Below are 21,865 nucleotides of genomic sequence, written 5' to 3'. Positions count from 1 at the left end.
TTGTTGTTGGGTAAAACTGGTTTAATGTTTTGCAGGTTTGTGAAGAACCTTCGCTCCAGTAAAGAGGGCTGGGTGGCAGCAGCAAACCTCCTCAGCCTTATCTCCGAGTCCAAGTCATCGCAATCACTCAGCAGCTCAGGTGAGTTACACCCACATGAAGCGGAAGCGTGCGTTTGACCAAGGTAAATTCAAGACTTTTTTTAATACCATTTTCAAATAACATTTAAGACCAAAAAGACAAGTCACTAAGAAATCCAGCGCTGAAGTTGAGGTTGCCAGATCTGGCTGACAGGTTCCAGCCCAGACGCGATGTAAAACCCGCCGAAATAATGAAAAACCAGCCTGAATCATACATTCTCTATGTTAAAACTGTCAATTATTAAATAAGTAATACATTTCAAACTTCACAACACCCCTAAATAGCCCAAAAAAAGTTCAGGCTCCAAACAAAGACTACAATTAAATTGAGTAGATTAAAGCAAATCAAATATCAGTGGGTTTATTGTGCACGTTTTTACTTTTCTCTGCCTTAATGGCAACTTTTCCTGAATATTTTGTAAAAACCAGGAAAGGCAGCCCAAATATATATTTTTCAGCCCAATTGGGCTGAAATCTGCCCAATCTGGCAACACAGATTTAGAACCTCCGCAGGAGATTCTCCTCAAAACGATGAAATAAACTTTTTAATGATGACTGGATACATTCCCTCTAAAATTAAGAACCTTGGATTGAGATTTAAGATAAATTAAGACATTTAAAGGCCTTATTTTAGCAAAAATTGAATTTTAAGACTTTTTAAGACTTTTCAAGTACCCATGGCCACCCTGGTTAAAGTTGTCGACACTGTTGTTATTTGCATGTTTGTCCTGCAGATGGCAGCGTCTCTGGGAACCTCAGCACTTCTTCCAGCTGCAGCGAGACCTACACCAGCTTCTCGGACATCAAACCCTGACCGGAGATCCCTTAATCCAAAACTGTCTCAAGGTGGAATCACGAAAGCTAAACTTGACTTGCAGGAGGAAAGAATCAGTGTTTTTTATTTCTTTTCTTTTCTTATGGACACAGACAACCACTTTGTAGATTGATGTAAATCTACAAATACTGGTAAACTTAACGTACTTTCATGGCTCAATCCATCTGGGGTCAATCATTCCTAAATATGCACATAAAAGCCACATGATCCATCATCTCCTAAAAAAGCTCCAAGAAGCTAAATGTCTTTGAACTTAATGTGCCGAAAACGTGTTCGGCGCTGTATTGTGATAATGTAGCATCAAAGTGGACACTTTGAGGAATATCTGCACTAAATACAGCTGTTGTCAAGCGGGTCAGAAGCCCTTTCAAGTCGAGGACATTGCAGCACGGTGAAAGATTCTTGCACCGACACGACCAGACGGGTATTTCACAAGATGCGTCGGCTCCGGTGTCGGACATTGATCGTACACTGTGAAAAGTAGCAGGTGGCTGCAATAAGAAAAATGCTGTCGGGGTGTCTTGGAGCAAAGCTGAGCAGGTTCAGAGTTGTTGTAACGTTTGGTATTTGGGACGCAGATGGGGCTGAGTGGGATTAGTCCCCCAGCGGTGACGCTTTAATGCTGTATTTCTCCAATATACAAAGTGGTGTCTTCCACTTCCCTTCCTAAACAAAAAGAGGCAGCTTTGACATCTTTTTGAATCTCTTAACCTTCTTTTCTTCACTTTTCAACGGCTTTATATTTAACTCTCAGGAAACCCAAGAAGTTGCACGACTGGGGAGGTGCGTCTGCATTCCTGAACGTGTCGACTAAACACCTTTTGTGTGTCTGTTCTCATTCTCACCGCTGCAGAACAGATTCAGGAAAACTGTTAAACCCCCTTTGCAGATCATTTCACGATGAAACGTTGAACCTTTTGTGTGAAGGTAACAGGAGCTCTTCTGGATTGCGTGGCTGGTTGGGTCAAAACGGCGTCCCACATTTCAGTGTTTTTCAGTGTTTGTTTGTGTGTCACCCTGCTCACCTATAATTGTGCTGCACAAAAGCGAGCTTTGTCCTCTCCCTCTGCTCCCAGCCCCATTCAGGCATGTGACAGCGGCCACTTTTCCACAGGCAGGGCCCAGACCTGCTCGACGCGTTCACACCTCCCACCTGACAACAAAATGTCGCTGATAACAATCAAGTTTAAAGACAAAAAAACAAAAAAAAATTGAATAAAATCTGACCGGGGTGGTGAGTGTCCAAATTTAAGAAATAACTCCGACAACCAGCTGTTCCTTAAACACACAAAGAGGAACCTGTGCTGTTCTGAACACTGAATTACACCTTTTCCTATTCCTTGTTTTCTAAGAGTAAACATGCTTTTTATATCCCATGGATTTATTTTTCCGACCATATCCACAGGGCGTGCTGTAAAACAATCTCTTCCTTTTTGTTTAAACAGGAAAGTGCAGGGCACTGATGCACCAACCTCTCACCTGTTTACCTACAGTAGGATGGGCTGTATCTGTCGGCCAGCTCAACAAAGCTGTGTCACTTTATTGACTAGGATTCTGACTTAAATCAGTGTCGTCCCTGTGAAAGAAAAAGGAAGAAGCTAGTTTCCAGGCCTTTCTGTAAATGTGACACCGTTTATAGACGTGTCTGCTCTATGTTGCACTGTTTTCCTCAAAAGCATGTATACTGTTAAAAAGGATCATGTGAGTCTCTTTGCCTCTTCATCACCGTCTGTGGCATGTTCTGGATTTTTAAAACCTCCTCGACAAGAAAAATATTTTTTACATGTCACTGTTGTAATATTGTGAGTATATTTTCTGCCCTCATAAAAAAGCTGACACGGGCGATAAACTTGTCAGTATTCGATCGTGGTCACACAGTAAAAAAATCACTGAATCATTTGTACTTCTGATTCGGACGCTGGAGAAATGAAAGGGTTATCTTTTATTTCCTGTTTATGCAGCACATTGCAGCAACCACTGTCTTTATTTTCATATTATATATCTACTGAGTATGGTGGTGAAATGAAAATGTAATAGACATATCTGTATATTTGTAAATATGTAATTCTGACTTGTATGTAAAATAAAAAAGCAGCTTTAATAAAGTCTGAAATTGTTTCCTCTATGCGGGTTTGCCTTGATTTTTGTCATTTTTTTCATCTATTTTTCCAAGGGAATCGTGTATTTATTTCTGCTTATTTTGATTCGGATGAATAGTTTTGGACCACGTGGTTTCATACCTCCAATGATAATCTTCCTTTAGACTGTCATGAGTTATCGTGGGGTGCATTCCTACAATGTACTCTAACTGACCTTCAACTATTTTACCTCGTTTTCTCTGCTCCTAGGTGAAGAGCTTACATCACGTATCGGCAGAGTCATTTTAAATGAAATTACGGTTAGCTTTTTAAATTAGGTGCCAATGTATACATATATAATGCAGTACTTGACTAGGAAAGGTGGCAAGGAGGGCTGGAAATGAGAGGAAGTGAACGAGGCTCAGCCGCGGCTGGAAAGATACAGATTAGTCAAGTTGGAAAGATTTACTCAAAAAAACTGAACGGAAATTGCGCATTTTGCGTTGAAATGCGACAATGTCTTTAACATGACATAACCAAGAACGACTTGAGAAACTCGTATGGAAAATAGTCGATGTTATTTGATTCTAACTTGTAGCAGATGTTTTTTTGTGAATTCCAACAGCGCTTTGCTGGTTCTTCCTCAGAATAGGAACCCGTGTGTTTTATTTTGAAAGTTCCCACCGGAAGTTTATTATACTGACGCGGACTTGACGGGAGAGCGACCAGATGGAATTCTGCACAGCCTTCTCAACAGATTCCTCACATTTTAAATCGCATCGTACATATTTTTAGCCGGCTTTCCTGTTGACAAACAGCTCTGGCGTGAACACCGACGCCTACTCGGGAGGTTTGACAGCGCTGTGCACCGGGACAGAAGCGGTCGAGACCTTTAAAGACAGCAGACTGTAAGTATCATCCCGAGCTAATACTGTGAGCATGTGATATTTCTGCCCTTGACTCTTTAACTTCACGAGTTACTGACACATTGAAACGTCTCCAAGACATCGATGACGTCCTTTTCTGTAGTGAGGTGGAAAACTGTGGTTAGCTTTGGAAATCTGTCAAACAAAAAGGGAGTTTGGCCGCAGGCGAGAGGGGTGTCGCCTCGTTCAGTCACATCGTCTGGGACACTTCATGCGGCCTTATGGGCTGTTTACTTCCGCTGCTGGCTCTTGTTCTGCTAAATGTCGTCGCTCATGGGGGCTTTAAATCTCCAATAGCACGTCCTGAGGGAGTATTTTGTTTTTGTTTTTGTCCCTGCCTTCCTTAATGTACTTTAGTCAGCCAGCTCCAGAGCAGCATGAAGGAGGACTGGACCACTTCCGGTGCGGTATTTCAAAACAAAAGTGTTCAAAATCTGCAAGTCTGGTAGTTGTGTTAATCTCTCTCTATATATAATTATCTAGCATAATTCTGAACCTTCTCCGATTACTATTGGTAAGTACGAAGTGTTACCTTTTGTATTTCTAAATGAAAGTCAAACGGGTTTTGTAATTAAATTTGTGTGCAAACTGTTTAAGATTAGTCCTGACATACTTGCTTGTTTTGGCATTTTGAAGACTGAAAATGTATTTGGGAGATTGCAAAATGATTAACAGGTCAAATAAAATAAAAAATGACTTGATGACAGTACAACATTTATTGTAGCATAAGTTCTACAAAAGTAGTGAGGATCTTCGTTAAAAACAAACAAACATACATATAATGGACAGGTAACATCAGATGGATCTATCAGGAATATTCTTACACTTGCTTTGTAGTTAAGATTATTGTCAGTGTTTCATTCTTTCATTTTTGTACTTTGTGCAACTCTGCACTGTAATGCATTAGCTACCGTTACATACACATCCACTATTTCACTCTGCTGTTCCAGGTAATAGTTTGTAGTTCTGTTAAATTAAGATTTGTTTACATTTTATTTACATTTTGTTTTCATTTAACTTCATTATCTGTCACCTGCACACACAGAGTAAGGTAATCATCTCCAAATCCCTTGTTTGTGCATGCAAAGCTGAGCAATAAAGCTGATTCTGATTTTCCAGTATCTTATACTGAAAATCCCTCAACTAGCCAGAAAAGTTTTAAAGAAACTGCACATAATGGATTATATATTAACCTTAATGTCTTTTAAGATGCATTCAAATTCTGTTTTTCTGGTTAAAATGCACTTCAGTCCTGATATGTGACTCTAAGCTATTATTTTAAGTACTACATTACAGCTTTAGTTTCCATGGTTACTTAAATTTGCATTAAACAGACAAACCAGATCTGCCTGACTCTTAATTGTGTAGAAACATTCACTAGTAATTAGATAATGTAATTGTACTTAATGCACACACTTATTTAATGTAAGTACTCTATAACTTTCACTTGTTATGGCTTTTATGTGGTTCCATCCGGTGCTTCTCCAATCAGGGGCCAGCTAGTCTGAATCAGCTGCACACACTCATGTCACAGCTACTTGTGTACTTGACTTGCTTTCTGAATTTTCTGGTACATGTTTTCCTCAGCCATAATAATTTTTTATCAAAGCATCTGTACATGCAGCATGTGCTGGCGTCTCTTAAACACAGAGCTGTAACTTTATTGATACGGAGGTCACTGTGTGTGTGTTTCAGTGATGTGCAGCAAATGGAGGTAGGCTTGAGAAATGTTAGCTTGCTGCTACATAATGAAAGGAGTATAATGTTTCTTGTAATATGGACAAAGTAGTTTTCACATGATCATCAGTTTCAAAAATGAACTGGATAAGCCAGTGTTTTTGTATTTCTGTCTGGGAACAAAGTCTGCAGCGTATACATTTCTCCTTTGTCCGAGTAGAATTGTTTCCAAGACTTAAGAAACCTTGAAGTCCTGTTGGAATAAAGCACAACCTTTACCTTCCCATGGTTTTTTACCAATACTGAAGATCTCTGCTTTATGAGCCACTTCATTTACTGTGAAATAAAATCCACTCTATTATGCTGTACCACAGTTTTATTCTAGTCAGTCAGTGTCATTAAATAATTAATTATTTTGCCGGTTACAATCTACAGCATATAGTGTTTCCTCCTCCTACATTAACATCACGGTTGTATGTCCTGACAAATCTATAGGAGGTCACCTTTAACTACATTATTTGGCCCGTATTAATAAAAAGATTAAACGGTTTCAGTGAGATCTCAAACCACAAATGGGGAGTTAAATGTTCATGGGTCCTCTTAAAGTTGCATTTGCCCCCATACGTCCACCTACTTTTTATTAGTAATCACAGGTTAGACCACACAGATGTTTTTCAGACAGACGGGCATCTAAACCCCACCAAACTACTGAGATTTGCCTTTTTGTTTACTTCCTACAACGGCAGGAACACATTCTATCATGATGACAGAGAAATGACAACACCAACCGTGTTATTGTGGTGGCAAATAAGCCTTTTCACTCGGTGCATCCACTGAGACTCTGAAAATAGCTCAAGCTATGTTGTCCCGCTCAAAATGCCTCTTCTGAAATTCCTGAGTTATGTTACGCAGTGCATTTTTCATTAGTTTAAAATGCTCCAGCGGTTGTGCGTGCAAGACGGGCTGCTTCACATCCTGATGTCACCTCTGTTCTGAAATACCCAACTTGTATTCACTATCAATACTCTTGAATGGCACGTACAGTACGTTTGATGGGGTACTCCCTCGCCATTAGCCTCCTGCTTCAGATGTTGATCTTGCTGTGCTGGAATATCATTGATTATGGTGATCAGATCCAGGTTGGGGCATGTTGCGGTACTGATGCTGTTTGAGGGCAGTCATGAGAGATGTGACTAAAGTAATAGCATGGTTGATCAGAACCAAATATTTAGTGAATTTAATGTGTATTTATGTTCTTGTTCTGTTTAAATGAGGACTGTACACTTTAATAGTACCATCACTATCAACACTATAATATTGGATTTTGTCAATATTCTGTCATTTGCGTCCATGGCAACCTTAGCTTTGGTATAGCTTTATAAAGCTTATTTATTACCACAAGATTAGGGCTAGATTTTGGGGGCAATGCTAAAGCTTTTCAGTTAAATTATCCTTAAACAGGCCACCTAACTTTTCTACTGTGTTAAGTGCCGGATTAATCTCATTACATAACATAGCCAACCTTAAATGGGCTGCAACTAAAGATGAAAGTTTCACAGGAAACTAGCTGCTTAAGCTTTCCAAGACTTAAATAGCTGTTGTTGTGTAATTAAAGTGGACCCTTTGGACCTTTTTATTCTTTAATAAATACTAGACTTTCAGCAGCAAGGCCAGGCCAGATATATTAAACTTCATGATTGTACCTTCAGTATCGTGTGATATTGGATTTAAAAACCAGGAAAGCTATAGCACACGCATGTCCCCAGTTGTGCAATTTCTTTCGTCATTACCAATTTCTGCTTTGACAAATATTGACAGGACTAAAGCTGCATCGTAATGATGTCATGCAAGAGTAAAGTCAAACAGATGGGGGGGAGCTTATTTGATGTTTTTATCTTATCATTCTTCAAAGGTGCGCACTTCTCTTTCTTTTAGATAGTGGCATTGACGTAACAGTTGAATAGAGTATGGGACACATGGCATAAACCAACAGAGTCTGAAGACTTATTATTCACTTCTGCATGTTTTTAATACCCTATTTTCTTTATCTAAAAAGGGAAATTACAGAAAAGGAAGTTAGTTGACCCTCTGGTGATGGCCAAATAAAATATTTTGTGCAATAAGCTGTTTGTTATCAACATATCTTGACTGTTCTTCCTGTTACAAAGCATCCTGTTGGTGATTTTATTTTTTGAACAACATTTTGCTTCATCAGGGGATAAAGTAGTATGATTGAATTACGTTCAGTCTCTTATACTGAAACTATAAGCATGAACATCACAAGGCTGTGTTGAGAGAAGTAAAAACATTCGGCCGTGGTTTTGTGTTTGTCAGGTGAAAAACTTGTGATTCTCATTAGGATTGTTTTCTTGTTTCAGTGCTTGTTGACCCCCTGTGTAATTTTAGACTCGTCTAATAACTTTATAAAATCTAAAGCTGATAATATTCTGGCAGTCTTTCGTTTTATGTCATGAACGCTTCCCAGTACAGAAATATGTAAAAGCAGATATTTTCTTTAAGTTTTTAAAAAAAAAATCAGCTATCCAGTTAGTCCAAATTAGTGGCACTTCTGTCCACTCGACTGTAACAGCATTATTCTTGTCTTCTGGAAGCCTGCCTGCACGGTTGCACAGTGCTAGTGTCTGGTCTGAGATGAGGTGTGATTTTTACAGTTGCATTTTGTAGGATTTTCCTAATGAAACGGTGACCGGGGGAGTTTAAAAGAGAGGGGAAGTGGAGGAAGTGAGTTTAAGCTCAGAGTGGAGGGAGGAGTGTAGGAGAGATGGATAGAGAGGAATGAAGGTGGGAGTTGGGGTCTGCGGAGGGGAGGGTGGTGCCCTTTTACATTCCCAGATGAGGATTAGCGGTCACAAGTTCTCCGGCTGTTCCTGACCTGACCTGGATTGTGCAGGCATCCACACAAACACAGTAACAGATAAGCTAATTTATCCATTTCTCCTGACATTTTAACTCTAGAACCAGCAGTGGCCCGCAGGGATATTTTCTCCCCTTTTGATTTATGCTCTGCATCGCTGAATGATTCACGCGTGGCACAAATACTTTGACACACTGAAATCCATATTGGTATGTTGGTTGTTAGTACAACTTTGATGTGATACTAACTTGGTGTTACTACTGTTGATGCCAAAACAACTCTCGACATTCTCCCCATACCAGGACAAAACAAAACCTGGGGCATTCTCAGACATCATGCAAAAAAAATAAAAAAAAGGGATGCAAAACCAACTGGCATATTGTCAATCCCGTAATTAATGCAATTTACTTGAGTTTAGATGTATAATCTGACTTTGTGTTTGAGTTTGTAAGATGACCCTGCCTCAATTAGATCAGATCTGAATGAATACCTCATTTAACAGCCTATTATAAAACTTTTAATGTAAATTTGTGCATGTTTTTTGTAGGAGCATTCTAAAGTTTGTTTTTGACGGTCGCATAAATGAAAGGCTGGTTTTATTTGGCTCTGGGCAGGGCAGTTTAGTCACATTATGCCCTCTAATTAGCCTTTAAACATTGCATAACAGCATAACATAACTGAGATGTGGCAATGTTTTAGTTGTGAGTAATTATCTCCCACAACTGTGAGAGGAAAAACAACTAATGGTTGGCTGTATTAGGTGGAAAAAGCGGGATATTTTTTGTTTTTACACAAGGCAGAGTGACTCATTTCCTAACAATATTCCAGAAAGAGGAATCGATAAAAGGTTTGAGGTGCTTATTCAACTTTGGTTGTTTGTGGTGTTAAGAAGGCTGCAATCACGTAGAGTTGAGATGACACTGGAATGTGTCTCTAAGGTGTAATCCTTAAACACATTAGCATTGCACATTCTTATTTCTGTCAGTCACCTGTCTTTTGTTGAGTCATCACACCTATCTGCACATATATATCTGACCTGCCTTTAGATTTTTTTTAGTCTATAAGAAAACTAATTTGGTTCCAAATCCAAATCTCAAAGCAGTGGACTGTTGTAAAATGGTGTTTTGCTTACAAGTTTATTTTTAGCTGTAAAAAGCCCCATTTAGTCTAAAAATAAACTCTATCTATATCCATCCTGTTCCCCTCTTAAATTATCCCAAATTATTACCCTGTACTCTGCTTATCATACCACTGCATCTTTTGTGTGTATTTCAGGTCCCAAGGCGCTTGTTTGAGCCTTAATCATGCCGCTGTTTGGTAAATCACACAAGAGTCCCACAGACATCGTCAGGACGCTGAAGGAAAACATGGCCATCCTGGTGAAACATGACAAGAAGACAGATAAGGTAGGAAAGACCAAGCGTCGTCCAGAGTGTGTCTGTATATGCCCGGCTGTTCGGGGGCCTGCAGGGTGACAGCACTTTGTGAAATGAGAACATGGAACAGCCTGGCTCTGTCATCCCCTGACACTTCCCTGTCAAGACAGTCTCCTCTCTCATACACACACATACAAAAACACAGATTCAGCCACTCATCGTCCATTTTTCACATTAAAGTGCTTTTTAATTTTGCATACGTTTCAGCACATTTTTCTCCCCATCTCTTTACATCCATGCACATTTTTCTCCAGGCGTCTGAGGAGGTGTCAAAGTGCTTGGTGTCCATGAAGGAGATCCTGTATGGAAGCAATGATAAGGAGCCACACACTGAGACTGTGGCCCAGCTGGCGCAGGAGCTGTACAACAGCGGCCTGCTTATATCACTGGTAGAGAATCTGCAAGTCATAGACTTTGAGGTAAGGAGACATTTAAATGGATATACAGATGGATTCCTGCAAAGGAATCCATCCTATTCCACAAGATGACGGATGTGGAATAGGAATTTCAATCCTCTGTTTAACATTTGTGTTTCCAGGGGAAGAAGGATGTGTGTCAGATCTTTAACAACATCCTGAGGAGGCAGATCGGGACGAGGAGCCCCACCGTCGAATACTTCTGCTCCCACCAAGAAGTCCTCTTCATACTGCTGAAAGGGTGAGACTAACACATACTGTACATATTGTTCACGGCATAATTCCAAGTGGGTGACGCAATATTCCCTGTTTCTGTGTCTGAAGATACGAGACGCCCCAGGTAGCGCTGAACTGTGGGATCATGCTGAGGGAGTGCATCCGCCACGAGCCCCTTGCCAAGATAGTTCTCCATTCCGATCATTTCAACAGCTTCTTCAATTATGTGGAGATGTCAACTTTTGACATTGCGTCTGACGCCTTTGCTACCTTTAAGGTAACCATTGTTTATTTTTTTGATTTGAGCTGTTCAGCTGTTCTAACTTTAACAGAGTGTTACTTAAATTTGTAGGTTCTGTTTTTAATTTAAATATAAACGTAGTATTGAATTGAAACGCACTAAATAAGTGTGAAATAAGATGGTAGGTGGAGCCTATAAAATGGGCGGCAGGGCATGTAATATTGGAGGCAGAACTTTTAACTGGTGGGAGGGTTTGAAACTCTGAAGTCATCGTGGAACGAGCCGTGTCCATGACAACCTGACAAGATATAATGAGACCATTCCATTAGTTCAGTCAGGGACTGATGCGCCTCATTCAAAAGAGGCACATCTTTCATCTTGTGAACAAGAAGCAAAAGCTTCCCTGAATGAAGAGTGCTCTATAAATAAAATCTATTATTATTTTTTATTAATAAAAGTAGCCCAAACGGACCAAAACCAGCAGTTTATCAGGGACCTGAGGGCTGAGAAGGACACCATCCGTCTACAGATGGAGCAGGAGATCACCACCCTGCAGCAAACTTCAACACACACACAGATGCAGCTAAAGGCAGAGCTGGAACAGATGGAGCTCTCGTACAGAGACCTGAGCTCCAAGTATGAAACTTCTTACATTCAGAAAACAGTCCGACTGTTTTCATCAGCAGCTGCACGGAGAAGTTCAGGCTCACGCACAAACTGTGAAGACGAATGTGGAAAGATTTAACACGATGAAAGCAGAGCAGGAAGCACTCCGACAAACGATGGCTCAGAAAATGGTTCTTTTAAGACAATCCACCGCTGAGAAAGAGAGAGGTTTTCAGACAGAGGTGGAGCATCTACAAACTCAACTCAAGAGACAAATCTCCATCAACAACGAGCTTTCTGCAGAACTGGAGGACAGAGATGATTTCAGTCCTCCAGAAAGCAGAGGAGCAGGACCGGGAACAAGTGTTTATCCCCGTTTCCTTCCCTGAACCCATGATCATCCCTCAGTTGTGTGGAGTAACCGCCCCTGAGACAAAAGATATTGACCCAGAACCGATGAACATGACTCAGCTGTCTGAAGAAACAGCCTCACCCAAGAACGTGACTCAGGTCTCCCATGATGCAGTGGCACAGACGAGCACCGAGTCGCCCTTGTTTTGGAATAAAATACGCACATTTTCTGGGTTTGAGAAAGTAGAAACATGAAAGATAAAGAACATGTCCAATGAGACCAATTAAGATCACCAATCTCTTTTTGTGTAGATGTAATTTCTAAAATCTTTAAATTTACAATCCATCCATTTTCTATACCTACTTCATCTCCTTGGTGACTGTTTTTTTTTTTTTTAAAGATTAAAGGACCCAACAGGCTGATTTGCTAATTTATCACTTGTTCTACTGCTGATTTTTCTTACTTTATTGAAATAATTGAGTTTTCAGCCAATCATAAGATAATGTCTCTGCTTTGATGTTGAAAACAGACCTCACTTTTTACGTGCTTTAGCTGGAAAATAATAAGATTGAAAAGGGTCAACCAGGCCAGTCTTACCCATTCACAGTCATTAGCACCAGACTCATGCAGGATCACTCTTCAAAGGAACTACGGCGACTGCAAAATTCCTCATAAATTGTGTTTACTGCAAAAGTGACAGCAATGGCGTTCCTACTTTGATTGATTTAATCTCCTCTGTCTTTTCACATTAAATGAGTACATAATTTGATGTACTCTATGAATATGTTACTGAAAATGTTCAATGTGAGAGAAGGATGATAATTGAAATTGTTTAGTCTCCTCCCAAGTTATTTACTCACTCTTACATCTGAGGTAGAGGAAACAGAAAATATGAAAGGATCAAGTACCAACTGGTAGTTGTTATAATTTTACTTGAACATAGTAATCACTGGAGACTCAGAGAATAAACATGTGGAAAATCAGTTTTGAGCAAGTACAACAACAGTGCTTCTTTGTGTTTATTTACAATATTTCATCCTAGAGGAAGAGTTCACGTTTGATTAAAGTATTCTTGCAGTTATGCTTATTTATTTATTTCAGCCATTTCTCATTGACACGACTTGTACAGCAACACATTGTTGGGATTGTGTCTAAAATATCCTCATAGTATCCTAATTGGGGTTCTTGTTATTTTCTGCTGGTTGCCGCTGAATGTCTTTGTCATTATGAACAGAAATATGGTTTATTATTGTTGCTGTGCAGCCTGGGATACATGTTTATTTATCTGCGTTCACAGGATCTCCTGACGAGACACAAAGTGCTTGTGGCTGAATTCCTGGAGCAGAACTATGACTCTGTGAGTGCTTTGGCTTTTCTCAACATTTTTCTGAACTGCAGGAGGTTAGTTTGAAAACACGCGAGTGCTGACTGGACGAGCTGCCATGCTGCTGCATGTGAGCCCTTTTACCACATGAGTTACAGGTGAAGTTGACTTAACTCTTAAAAAAGGGTTAGTTGCTAATGCTCAGAGATCCAGAAGTCACTTTGACACACTGATGCATGTCTGATGTTGTTATAGCCGTCTGAAGTCCGGAAAACTGGAAGAATGACATTACACCTCTCGGAAGTTATTTCGTTAAACTTGTTCACATCCGGGCAGATTTGCATGGCCTCAGTGGTTTTAAAAGAGCTTATCTTCATTTTAAGTAAACAGAGAAGGATCTTATACACAGAAAACTTCATAAGTTGAGCTCAAACATAGTAAAATGTGTCTTATCTCATGACAGGTGTTTGCAGATTATGAGAAGTTGCTGCACTCTGAGAACTACGTCACCAAGCGGCAGTCTCTGAAGGTTTGGCTCAATTGATTTAAAAGGTTATTAAAAAAAGATACATCGACTTCTCTGATACGAAACATTCATTCTTGTCATTGTTCCTCCAGCTTCTGGGCGAGCTATTATTGGACCGACATAACTTCACGGTGATGACGCGCTACATCAGCAAGCCTGAGAACCTCAAGTTGATGATGAATCTGCTCAGAGACAAAAGTCCCAACATCCAGTTTGAGGCCTTCCACGTCTTCAAGGTAAAACCCCCAGAGCTCACACAGGAGCCGCCGCAAAAACAGACCCCTTGAGTTAAAAAAACCACTCACGCGCAGGATATTGTGATAATCTTCCAACTGGTCTTGCGTCCAGGTGTTCGTCGCCAACCCCAACAAGACGCAACCCATCATCGACATCCTGCTCAAGAACCAGACCAAACTCATCGACTTCCTGAGCAACTTCCAGAAGGACCGCACGGACGACGAGCAATTTAACGACGAGAAGACGTACCTAATCAAACAGATCAGAGATCTGAAGAAACCAGCCTCCTAGAGAAGCATCCAGCCCATTCCCTCTACCCCAACTTTTTATCAATAAGAAGAACTAGACAAAAAAAAAATAACAATGTTTATCTATTTAAAAAGCAAATCTTCAAGACGTTATTTGTCTTTTTTTTCTTCTCTTTGTTGGTTCATTAAAAACTTGCGCAAGAGTAGTTCTTAATCACGATCTTTCTTTTGTAAGATATTTTCATGATTTTATGTTTTTTTCCGCCTGTAGTATGTAGTGCCACAACTCACGGTGATGGAGGAATCTGATTTGCTGTGTTGGGAGATGGGGCGGTTATTAAAAAAAAAAAAAAAAAGAAGAAAGCTTCAGCCAAAACGTTCCAGTTTTTGGCAATTTTTATTTTTTAAATGCAGCATTTGCTGACACTCCGTTAGCCGCTGCTCACTAGTTCATTTGTAAGTGTTTAAATTAAGTAAACAAAGACGAATAATATAGTCAGTGCATAAACAGGTACAAGCTTTGGCGACAGTGTGGTTGTCTCGTCGTAGCCAGTCATCTTATTCTCCACTGTCCTGCCAAAGCCTTTTTTATTTTCTTTGTTTTTGTTTTTTTTCTCTAAGTGCAAATACCAGCATCACTTTGCGGCGAGCGTGTTCTTCCTCATAACTGAGCAGTTAATTGGCGAATCAAACCATCTCGACGGGAGCTTTTCCACCTCGAGGAGGGAAAGGCCCAGCCTCCACCTGTGAGCTTTAGTACGATCACGAAACGAGAACTGGTTTCAGTCACTGTTGACCAAAAAAAGCCAACAAAAATAATTAATTGTAAGCATGTTTTATGAATAATTAAGATGAAGGGGCCTTTTTTAATTTAATTATGACATTGAGCCGCCACCGGTACACTCAGCCATGTTAATCCCTGGTTCTCTATGCTGGTGGCTTATAGCACTTTCTGTATAATAAAAACAAAAATATGATCAAAAAATTTAAGCTAATACATTTTCACACTGGTTGATTTTCCTTTTTTTTTTTGTTTTTCTACATAGTTTTAATTTCTTGCCATGTACAGTTTTATGATTTGTACACCTGAGGTGCGTGCCATTGTGAGAACATTGACAGGAGGCACGTTGCTGTGTGGAAACATGACCGTTTTTGTGTTTTTAACTTCTTTTCTTTCTGTACTGTAACAAGTGTCGTGCTCTGATTTGGATCTGATGTTGAAGGAAATAGTTGAAGATTCAGAGGTGCCTTTTTCTTTTGCTTTTGAAGTATTTTTCCCTTTTACTTTTATTTGTATTTCCAGTATCTTTCTAGGGGGAGCTTAATTATTATGTCTATGAAAATATGCTCTGAATAGAACATATGTTTTTGATTAAGCAGTGAACCTCTTAACTCGCTATATTTGAGTTGCACTATCATCTGAACGTTTTAAACTTTTTGCAGCTGATCAGTTGTTGTTTTTCTGCTGTAGTTTAGATTTCATGTGAAATGCAAACTGTTAACAACAAAGTCGCTTGAAAACTCAAAGCCCCAAATCAAAGCATTTATTTGAGAAATGCGACTGTGAAAATCCCAATATAGTTATGGCACAATAAAATGAGGAACAATGTGTACATTTGATGCAGTGTTGATTATTTTATTCAATTTTGAAAATAAAATGTGATTCCACTCCCCTTTTTAAGAAACCCAGACATCAAACTCCTAAAAATTCCTAAATTTTCAAATCGGTATGTAATGCTCCTCTAAGCGTAAGGTTTCTCTCAAGTTTTAAGTAACAGCTACTTTAAATAAAGTTTTGATTTGATTAGTAACAAATTTAAAAAAGTGAAATTCCTGCTAAGCAGTCACCTGATAAAAAAAAGTGAATACAAGCAACAGTGTGCCAAGTAACATTAAACAATTATAAAACTGTGAACTTTCTTTTACTTTTCATCTGAGATCGAAGAAAAAAAAAAAACTGCATGCTTTCTCTCGTGACTGGAGAAAAGAATATGAAACCAGCTAGTTTGGATATTATAAGCTGTGACAGATCACAATATGAGATTGTTATGCACACAGACCAGCTTTATGCAGATATTGTAAACTATAGTGAGCGACTTTGGTCTCAGAAAAATCTTCCCAGATGACTTTCTGAAAGTAGCCAGCTTGTTTTCCACATTGATGCTATTGTACCACATTCACTACAAATAAAAGGATGAGAATGCAGTCTGTGTGTGTTTGCTCATCTTTGGTGTTGACAGGCTGCTTTGTACCTTCAACTACAAAAATACACCTTGTTGCACCTGAGCAAAGTACAGCTTTCACATCATTTCTGTAAACATGACTACTTTTTTTTATCCTCAGCAAAATGTTTTAACCTTCTTTCAAGTCTAAGAAATATGCATTTCTCTTCAATGCATTTCATCTAAGAAAGATTAAAACAATATCCATCTTATTTGTAGGACATCTTAAACGGAAAAATGAGCACAATAAAAATGAAAATATAGATACTGCAACATCAAGTGCCATCAGGAATCCTTCAACCCTTATTCAAGTCTATGAGGAACATTCTGGAAAACACACCCCCATCTTCATCTCCCACTTATATTATAGGACCACTTTAAACACATTTATGTAATTGAACCTCTTTTCCTTTCTTTATAATTAAAACTGAATCAGCATACCTTTCTCTAGCGTTCCATTGTATCCATTCTTTCTTCGAGGTGTCCCTTGAACACATCATATTGTCTCTTTAGCCCGCATATTGATTGGACTTGTATATAGTAACTATATAGGATGGTATAGTAACTTGGAGGAGGGAAAAAAAAAAAAAGGAAAAAAACTGTGACATCAAATCTGTGTCACATGACCTAAAAACGCAATCCTGTTGTGTTCGGTACTTGGCTTCGTCCTTCTGTCCGTCCATGGATGAACAGCTGATGATCAGCTGACGCCGGGTGAGTCCCTGGACCTCCTGGTGCAAAGCTTCTTGCCTTTGGAGCTCTCCTGTTCAGTCCAGCTGCTGTGCTCCCCAACGTAACCATCTGCATCAAACAATGCTCAGGTCACATTTTGGATTTTTAACAATTGTTTTAAAAACAAAAAACAATCGAAACTGCATCTTAATTCATAAATGTAGCTCATGTCAGCTTTGGAATTATGACATTTGTTATGAAAGTGGGAAAATAAAAAAAAAAAAAAAAAAAAAAACGAGAGGCAACGTACTGGCAAGATGAGGTGAAGGTGCTGAAGAAACTGACTGACTCCTTCGCCACTGTGAGAAAAGAAACGTCAGACTGTTTGAGGTGCTAAATGACATGTTTAAGATACCTGCCGTCTTCAAACGTGTCAGTAGCAAGACTAAAATATGTATTTAACAATAACATGTACTCACTGTGAATCTGCTGATATCCTTCAGGCTGCTGAACCTCAGGTAGGAAATGTCCTCCTTATCTTTGTCCCTGTCCTGGTCTGAGGTGTAGATGTGTGTGATTCCAGCTCCTCTGATTAGAGGGACACACTCATCACAAGGGCACTTCGTTACAAACAACATAGTGGGCTCTTCTGCTCTGATGTCCCGCATCCTAAAGCATCAGGAGGAAAATCTCGGTGACACAGACGAATCTTCATGTGCGGGCCTTTTCACATCGCTGCTGTGTGTGTTTTCACCTGAAGGTGAGGGCGTTCTGCTCTGCGTGGATGATGTATCCATATTTACGTCTCTTGCGGTCCTTCTGCTTGGTGTCCATTTGGGGGTACTCGCCATACGTTGAACCTGCAGGGTAAGCGTTGAAGCCGCAGCCCACCAGATGAAGACCCCCAGTTCCACTACAGCCAACCTGGAACACGACTCATAAGACTCCATCAACCATGTCGGAAGGAAAATATGTGGATAATTGTTGACAATAAGGTAATTCCAGCATCAAAATGTAGTTATTAGCAATCAAATTTTAATTTCAGTCAAATCCAATGTGAACTAGTCATAAAATTTTACTCGTGAGACTAAAAATCAAAGCAAAGTGAATTGATCTTACCGACTGTCCTTTTGCCCAAATAACAGCACCGACACCCAATTTTGGGTCCTCTGAAATGAAAACAGTTTCAAAGAAGACAATAATGATGCTTAGAATAAAAAAGATTTTACAATTTGACACTGTCTCTACCATAGTCTGCTAATAATTATCATGTTTTTTCTAAACGAACACAGTTGAATACAATGCTTGACTCCTCCTTGTTCAGTCTGATCTATAGCAGAGTATCTGACTGCAACTTTGAGTGTGTTTTGCAACAAACAGAAGAGCCAAACAAACCCGTCCTATAGGCCAGCAGCCTGGCCTGGATGATGCAGTGGTGAGCCACCTCTTGGGACACTTCCTCTTGATGACACAGTGATGTCGCCAGTTGCTCTCTGAATTAAGAAGAAAAAAAAATGCAGATGATGACAGCATTTTGAACCATAAAAGTAAAAGACAACACAGATGAACTCTGTGGTTCTGACCTGTAGAAGCCGTAGAGTTGCTGTGGCAACCCGGCAGCCACTGCAGCAAGGACCTCCACCAGTTCCCTCATGTTCTGTCTCAGGTTGGAGAAGTAGGGCTCCGCACAGAAATTATCCAGACCCATCTGGATCAAAATGTCCTTGTGCTGCTGAGATGTACTAACCAGGAAGTGTGTAGTGAAATCTCCCAGGTGTCTTCTACGCTCTCTGTAAAGCACGACAGATTTAACCTGATTACGCCACTTTCCATTGCCAGATTAGGATAAACTTGTGTTGATAACAATGCTGATATGTTCCTTTGAGCATATCAGCAAGAAAAATGGGTTTTACTAAAAGCATTTAGTGGTGTGTGCTGTTGGATTTTATACACAAACAGGTAACCGTATCCACTGATATGTGAATCTGGCTAGAGCTACTGCAAGGAATTGAATTATTAAAATTAATCTGAACATCTTCACAGCCAGTGTCCTTAAAGATGAGTCAAGTGGAAACTTGACATGGGAAAGACCATGTGATTGAGGGACCTCTAGTGGTGAAGTTGTTTATTACAACTGCAACCAGCTGATTATCTGCCCCCAAAGGTTGCTCATTCTACTACACCGGATGCTCGCTTTAAGACAGTGAAAAGTTAACAACTATTATTTTCTAGGAGATTTAACACTAGAATAATAAATAAACTGAGTTTCTACCAGATCAGATACCCTTGGAGTGATTTCCTGAGTCCTAGCACCAACCTGATGCAGTGACAAAGACATATCGGTGCAGCATTGTACCTGTTGAAGAGTGTATGTGTCTTCAGCTTCGGGTCGTCATCAGCCATCCTCTCTATGAAATCAGACTCTCTAGATGTCTCATCAATAAACTGCACCAGATCAGGCTCCAGCTGCTGCAGCAGCACGCAGATGTGGGAACGGCTGTTAGACTTCAGCTTCTCCACGGTCATAGCATCCAGCTCAGCTTCTTCACTGACATTAGAGGGGCTGTTGGGATGGGGGTTAGAGGGGTTTACAGATGCCGACTTCAGCAGGCTGATCTCAGGGTCTCCGGGCCAGAAGGATATCTGACTGACTCCAGCTGAAGGACAGAAAAATGGCACCATTAAGATGTATTTATCCCTCTAAAACACATTTCCCCATTTTGCATATGAATAAGTCATCCTTCCATAATTTAAGTATTTAAAAGTCATATCTAGAAGGATAAAGTTACTTTGCAGTTAAAGTCAAAATTATTACCCCCCAATTGACTATTGCAGTCGGAGGTTTGTTCTGGAACATCTGAAACGTGTGGATGAGTTTTGGAAGTCGACAGTTGTGTCTAATGCAACCAAGCATTTACTGTTTGGGTACAAAATATCTATTTTTGTTTGATGATGGAAAGGAGAGGGTTACGTTATTCTAAGCGTATCTATCTTAAAATGACAAGATAGAGCGAGAGTGACTTGCCGTTAAACGTTTACTTCAGCGTCCATAGCAAGATTAACCATTGACAACCATCCCGGTCCCTACATACTAACAACCAGCCCTCTGATTGGCTGAGACATAACCAGGCTTATACTGTACTGTAACGGTTGGATTAACTTTACACAACAGAGAGACCTTTGATCCCAAAAGCAGTTTCCAAAGTGAAACATGGTGGTTGGAGCATAATATTACACCGTTTTGCTGCCTTCGGAACAGGGAACATTGTTTAGGTGCACTGGGTCATGGAAAAAATAGGATTATGTTGATATAGTGAAGAATAATTTCCATATTATCTGATTAGAAGGACTGATTCTTAGTTTCTTAACTTGTTTCCATCTTTTTTTCATCTCCTGCCTTCTCTGCTCACCATTGATGATCATCTTGAGACAACTAGCACAGGGTCTCCTGGAGAAGTACAGCTGACAGCTGGCCAGACGTGCACCGTGCTGGATGATGGCCGCCTGTCCTGCATGCAGCTCTGCTCCTGAGCAGTGAAGCCCCACCACCTTGCCGTCCCTCACCACCACCAAACCCACTCCACGGACCTGAAATGTGATCAATTCAGGACTATTACTCAACAGGAGGCTGACCAAATCCTGAAACAGCTGTATGCAAAATAATACCCAAACTGGAAATAGTGTATCCTGGAGGATTTGTCTGCCACTGTCCACTGACCTGTTGGCTGTCATCCTCTTCAGGTTGCTCCTGAGGGAACAGCTCCATCCACAAGCTCAGCAGAGTGAACAGGTTCACCTTGGACAACCTGGGTCCATGGCCTGATTTGAAAAGAGAAATAAATGAATGAATATGCAGCCATCAAGTCTATGGGCTCAAATTAAAGCCATAAATATTTTGTATCTGTAAATAAACTTTGTACTTGTAGAAATATTTTGTGCATGTGAAACAAAAATAAGAAAAATAAAGAAACATATTTTCTCATCAACAAAGCATATTTTAAATTTTTATACATTACATTACATTTTATTGTTATTATTTTAGTTGTAAAAAAAAGTTTGTAGTTCTTGTAAAAAAAAGTTTGTAGCTTTGTATATCCAATGTTGCACACAGACGAATTAATTCCACAGCTACAAAAATGTTTTACACACGTACAAAATATTTCTACAAGTACAAATATTTTTTGCAAGTACAAATATTTTTTGCACACGTACAAAATATTTCTACAAGTACAAATATTTTTTGCAAGTACAAATATTTTTTGCACACGCACAAAATATTTCTACAAGTACAAAGTTTATTTACAGATACAAAACATTTATGGATTTATTTTGAGCCCATACAAGTCCATCATTTTCTGTGAGGCTTGAGCCAAGTTGGCTGGAAACTGATCAAGGTTATTGATCGGTTATACTTTGGATAACTTTCAGGGGAGGACAGCATTATTAACAGGTGTAAACATACAGGTTTGTAACTGAATTATCACTTATCTGTCGTAATTCGGCTGAAACAAGGCAACTAAATGAAACTAAAGCATGATGAAGTATCTTGTGACTCACCTCGTATTCTACTATCAGTTTGGGTGAAACTGTCTCCCCGTGGTCTGGACCGGCCCTGTTCGGCTCGGCTCCGTTTATTACTGTCTTCCATCAAGTTCGACAATTAAAATTAGTCTTCCAGTGAACAACTGTATAGTAAAGACGGTTAAACAAAAATAAATAATTACCGTCCGACAGCATTACCCTTGACAACAAAAAAAAGCTATCGCACTTCCGGTCGCAACTTTCAAAATAAATACTTTTCAAAAATAAATACTAGCAATAAAAATACTGCCAATACTAC

General features: G+C 39.7%; 3 protein-coding genes across 8 annotated transcripts in view; 2 read left to right on the top strand and 1 right to left on the bottom strand.

Annotated features, from left to right (window-relative positions):
- Positions 1-3,097, top strand: part of mcf2la (mcf.2 cell line derived transforming sequence-like a) — a 49,572-nt gene extending 46,475 nt beyond the window's left edge. For all 6 annotated transcript variants that reach the window (XM_061716148.1, XM_061716151.1, XM_061716150.1 and 3 more), the window contains 2 exons: positions 36-139; positions 873-3,097. In XM_061716148.1, the coding sequence (XP_061572132.1) occupies positions 36-139; positions 873-952 (184 nt within the window). In that variant the 3' untranslated portion in view covers positions 953-3,097. The remainder of the gene's footprint in view (positions 1-35; positions 140-872) is intronic.
- Positions 3,098-3,762: 665 nt separating this feature from the next.
- cab39l (calcium binding protein 39-like) lies at positions 3,763-15,751 on the top strand. The gene is made up of 9 exons (XM_061715850.1): positions 3,763-3,959; positions 9,805-9,935; positions 10,220-10,384; positions 10,504-10,622; positions 10,706-10,874; positions 13,094-13,153; positions 13,584-13,649; positions 13,739-13,882; positions 13,995-15,751. The coding sequence occupies exons 2-9, from the start codon at positions 9,834-9,836 to the stop codon at positions 14,172-14,174; spliced, it is 1,005 nt and encodes a 334-aa protein (XP_061571834.1). The 5' UTR covers positions 3,763-3,959; positions 9,805-9,833; the 3' UTR covers positions 14,175-15,751.
- On the bottom strand, positions 15,743-21,811 carry cdadc1 (cytidine and dCMP deaminase domain containing 1). The gene is made up of 11 exons (XM_061715849.1): positions 21,583-21,811; positions 20,744-20,844; positions 20,436-20,613; positions 19,382-19,682; positions 18,609-18,815; positions 18,421-18,518; positions 18,145-18,194; positions 17,780-17,949; positions 17,505-17,694; positions 17,336-17,384; positions 15,743-17,154 (listed from the first exon to the last, which is right to left on the bottom strand). The coding sequence occupies exons 1-11, from the start codon at positions 21,671-21,673 to the stop codon at positions 17,054-17,056; spliced, it is 1,536 nt and encodes a 511-aa protein (XP_061571833.1). The 5' UTR covers positions 21,674-21,811; the 3' UTR covers positions 15,743-17,053.
- Between the last annotated feature and the right edge of the window lie 54 nt (positions 21,812-21,865).

This window comes from Cololabis saira, chromosome 24, assembly GCF_033807715.1.
Source record: "Cololabis saira isolate AMF1-May2022 chromosome 24, fColSai1.1, whole genome shotgun sequence".
NCBI lineage: Eukaryota > Metazoa > Chordata > Actinopteri > Beloniformes > Belonidae > Cololabis > Cololabis saira.
Note: the sequence above shows the minus strand (reverse complement) of the source record. Positions and strands in the feature narration are given on the sequence as shown.

Bases quoted from the DNA above. Each gene is read 5' to 3' on its own strand.
- cab39l (XM_061715850.1), top strand. From the start codon at position 9,834: ATGCCGCTGTTTGGTAAATCACACAAGAGTCCCACAGACATCGTCAGG. The intron at 10,623-10,705 runs GTGAGACTAACA...CTGTGTCTGAAG, and splicing joins CTCTTCATACTGCTGAAAGG to ATACGAGACGCCCCAGGTAG. The intron at 13,650-13,738 runs GTTTGGCTCAAT...TTGTTCCTCCAG, and splicing joins CCAAGCGGCAGTCTCTGAAG to CTTCTGGGCGAGCTATTATT.
- cdadc1 (XM_061715849.1), bottom strand. From the start codon at position 21,673: ATGGAAGACAGTAATAAACGGAGCCGAGCCGAACAGGGCCGGTCCAGA. The intron at 20,614-20,743 runs GTCAGTGGACAG...ATCACATTTCAG, and splicing joins AAGAGGATGACAGCCAACAG to GTCCGTGGAGTGGGTTTGGT. The intron at 18,519-18,608 runs GTCAGAACCACA...TTCTTAATTCAG, and splicing joins CAACTCTACGGCTTCTACAG to AGAGCAACTGGCGACATCAC.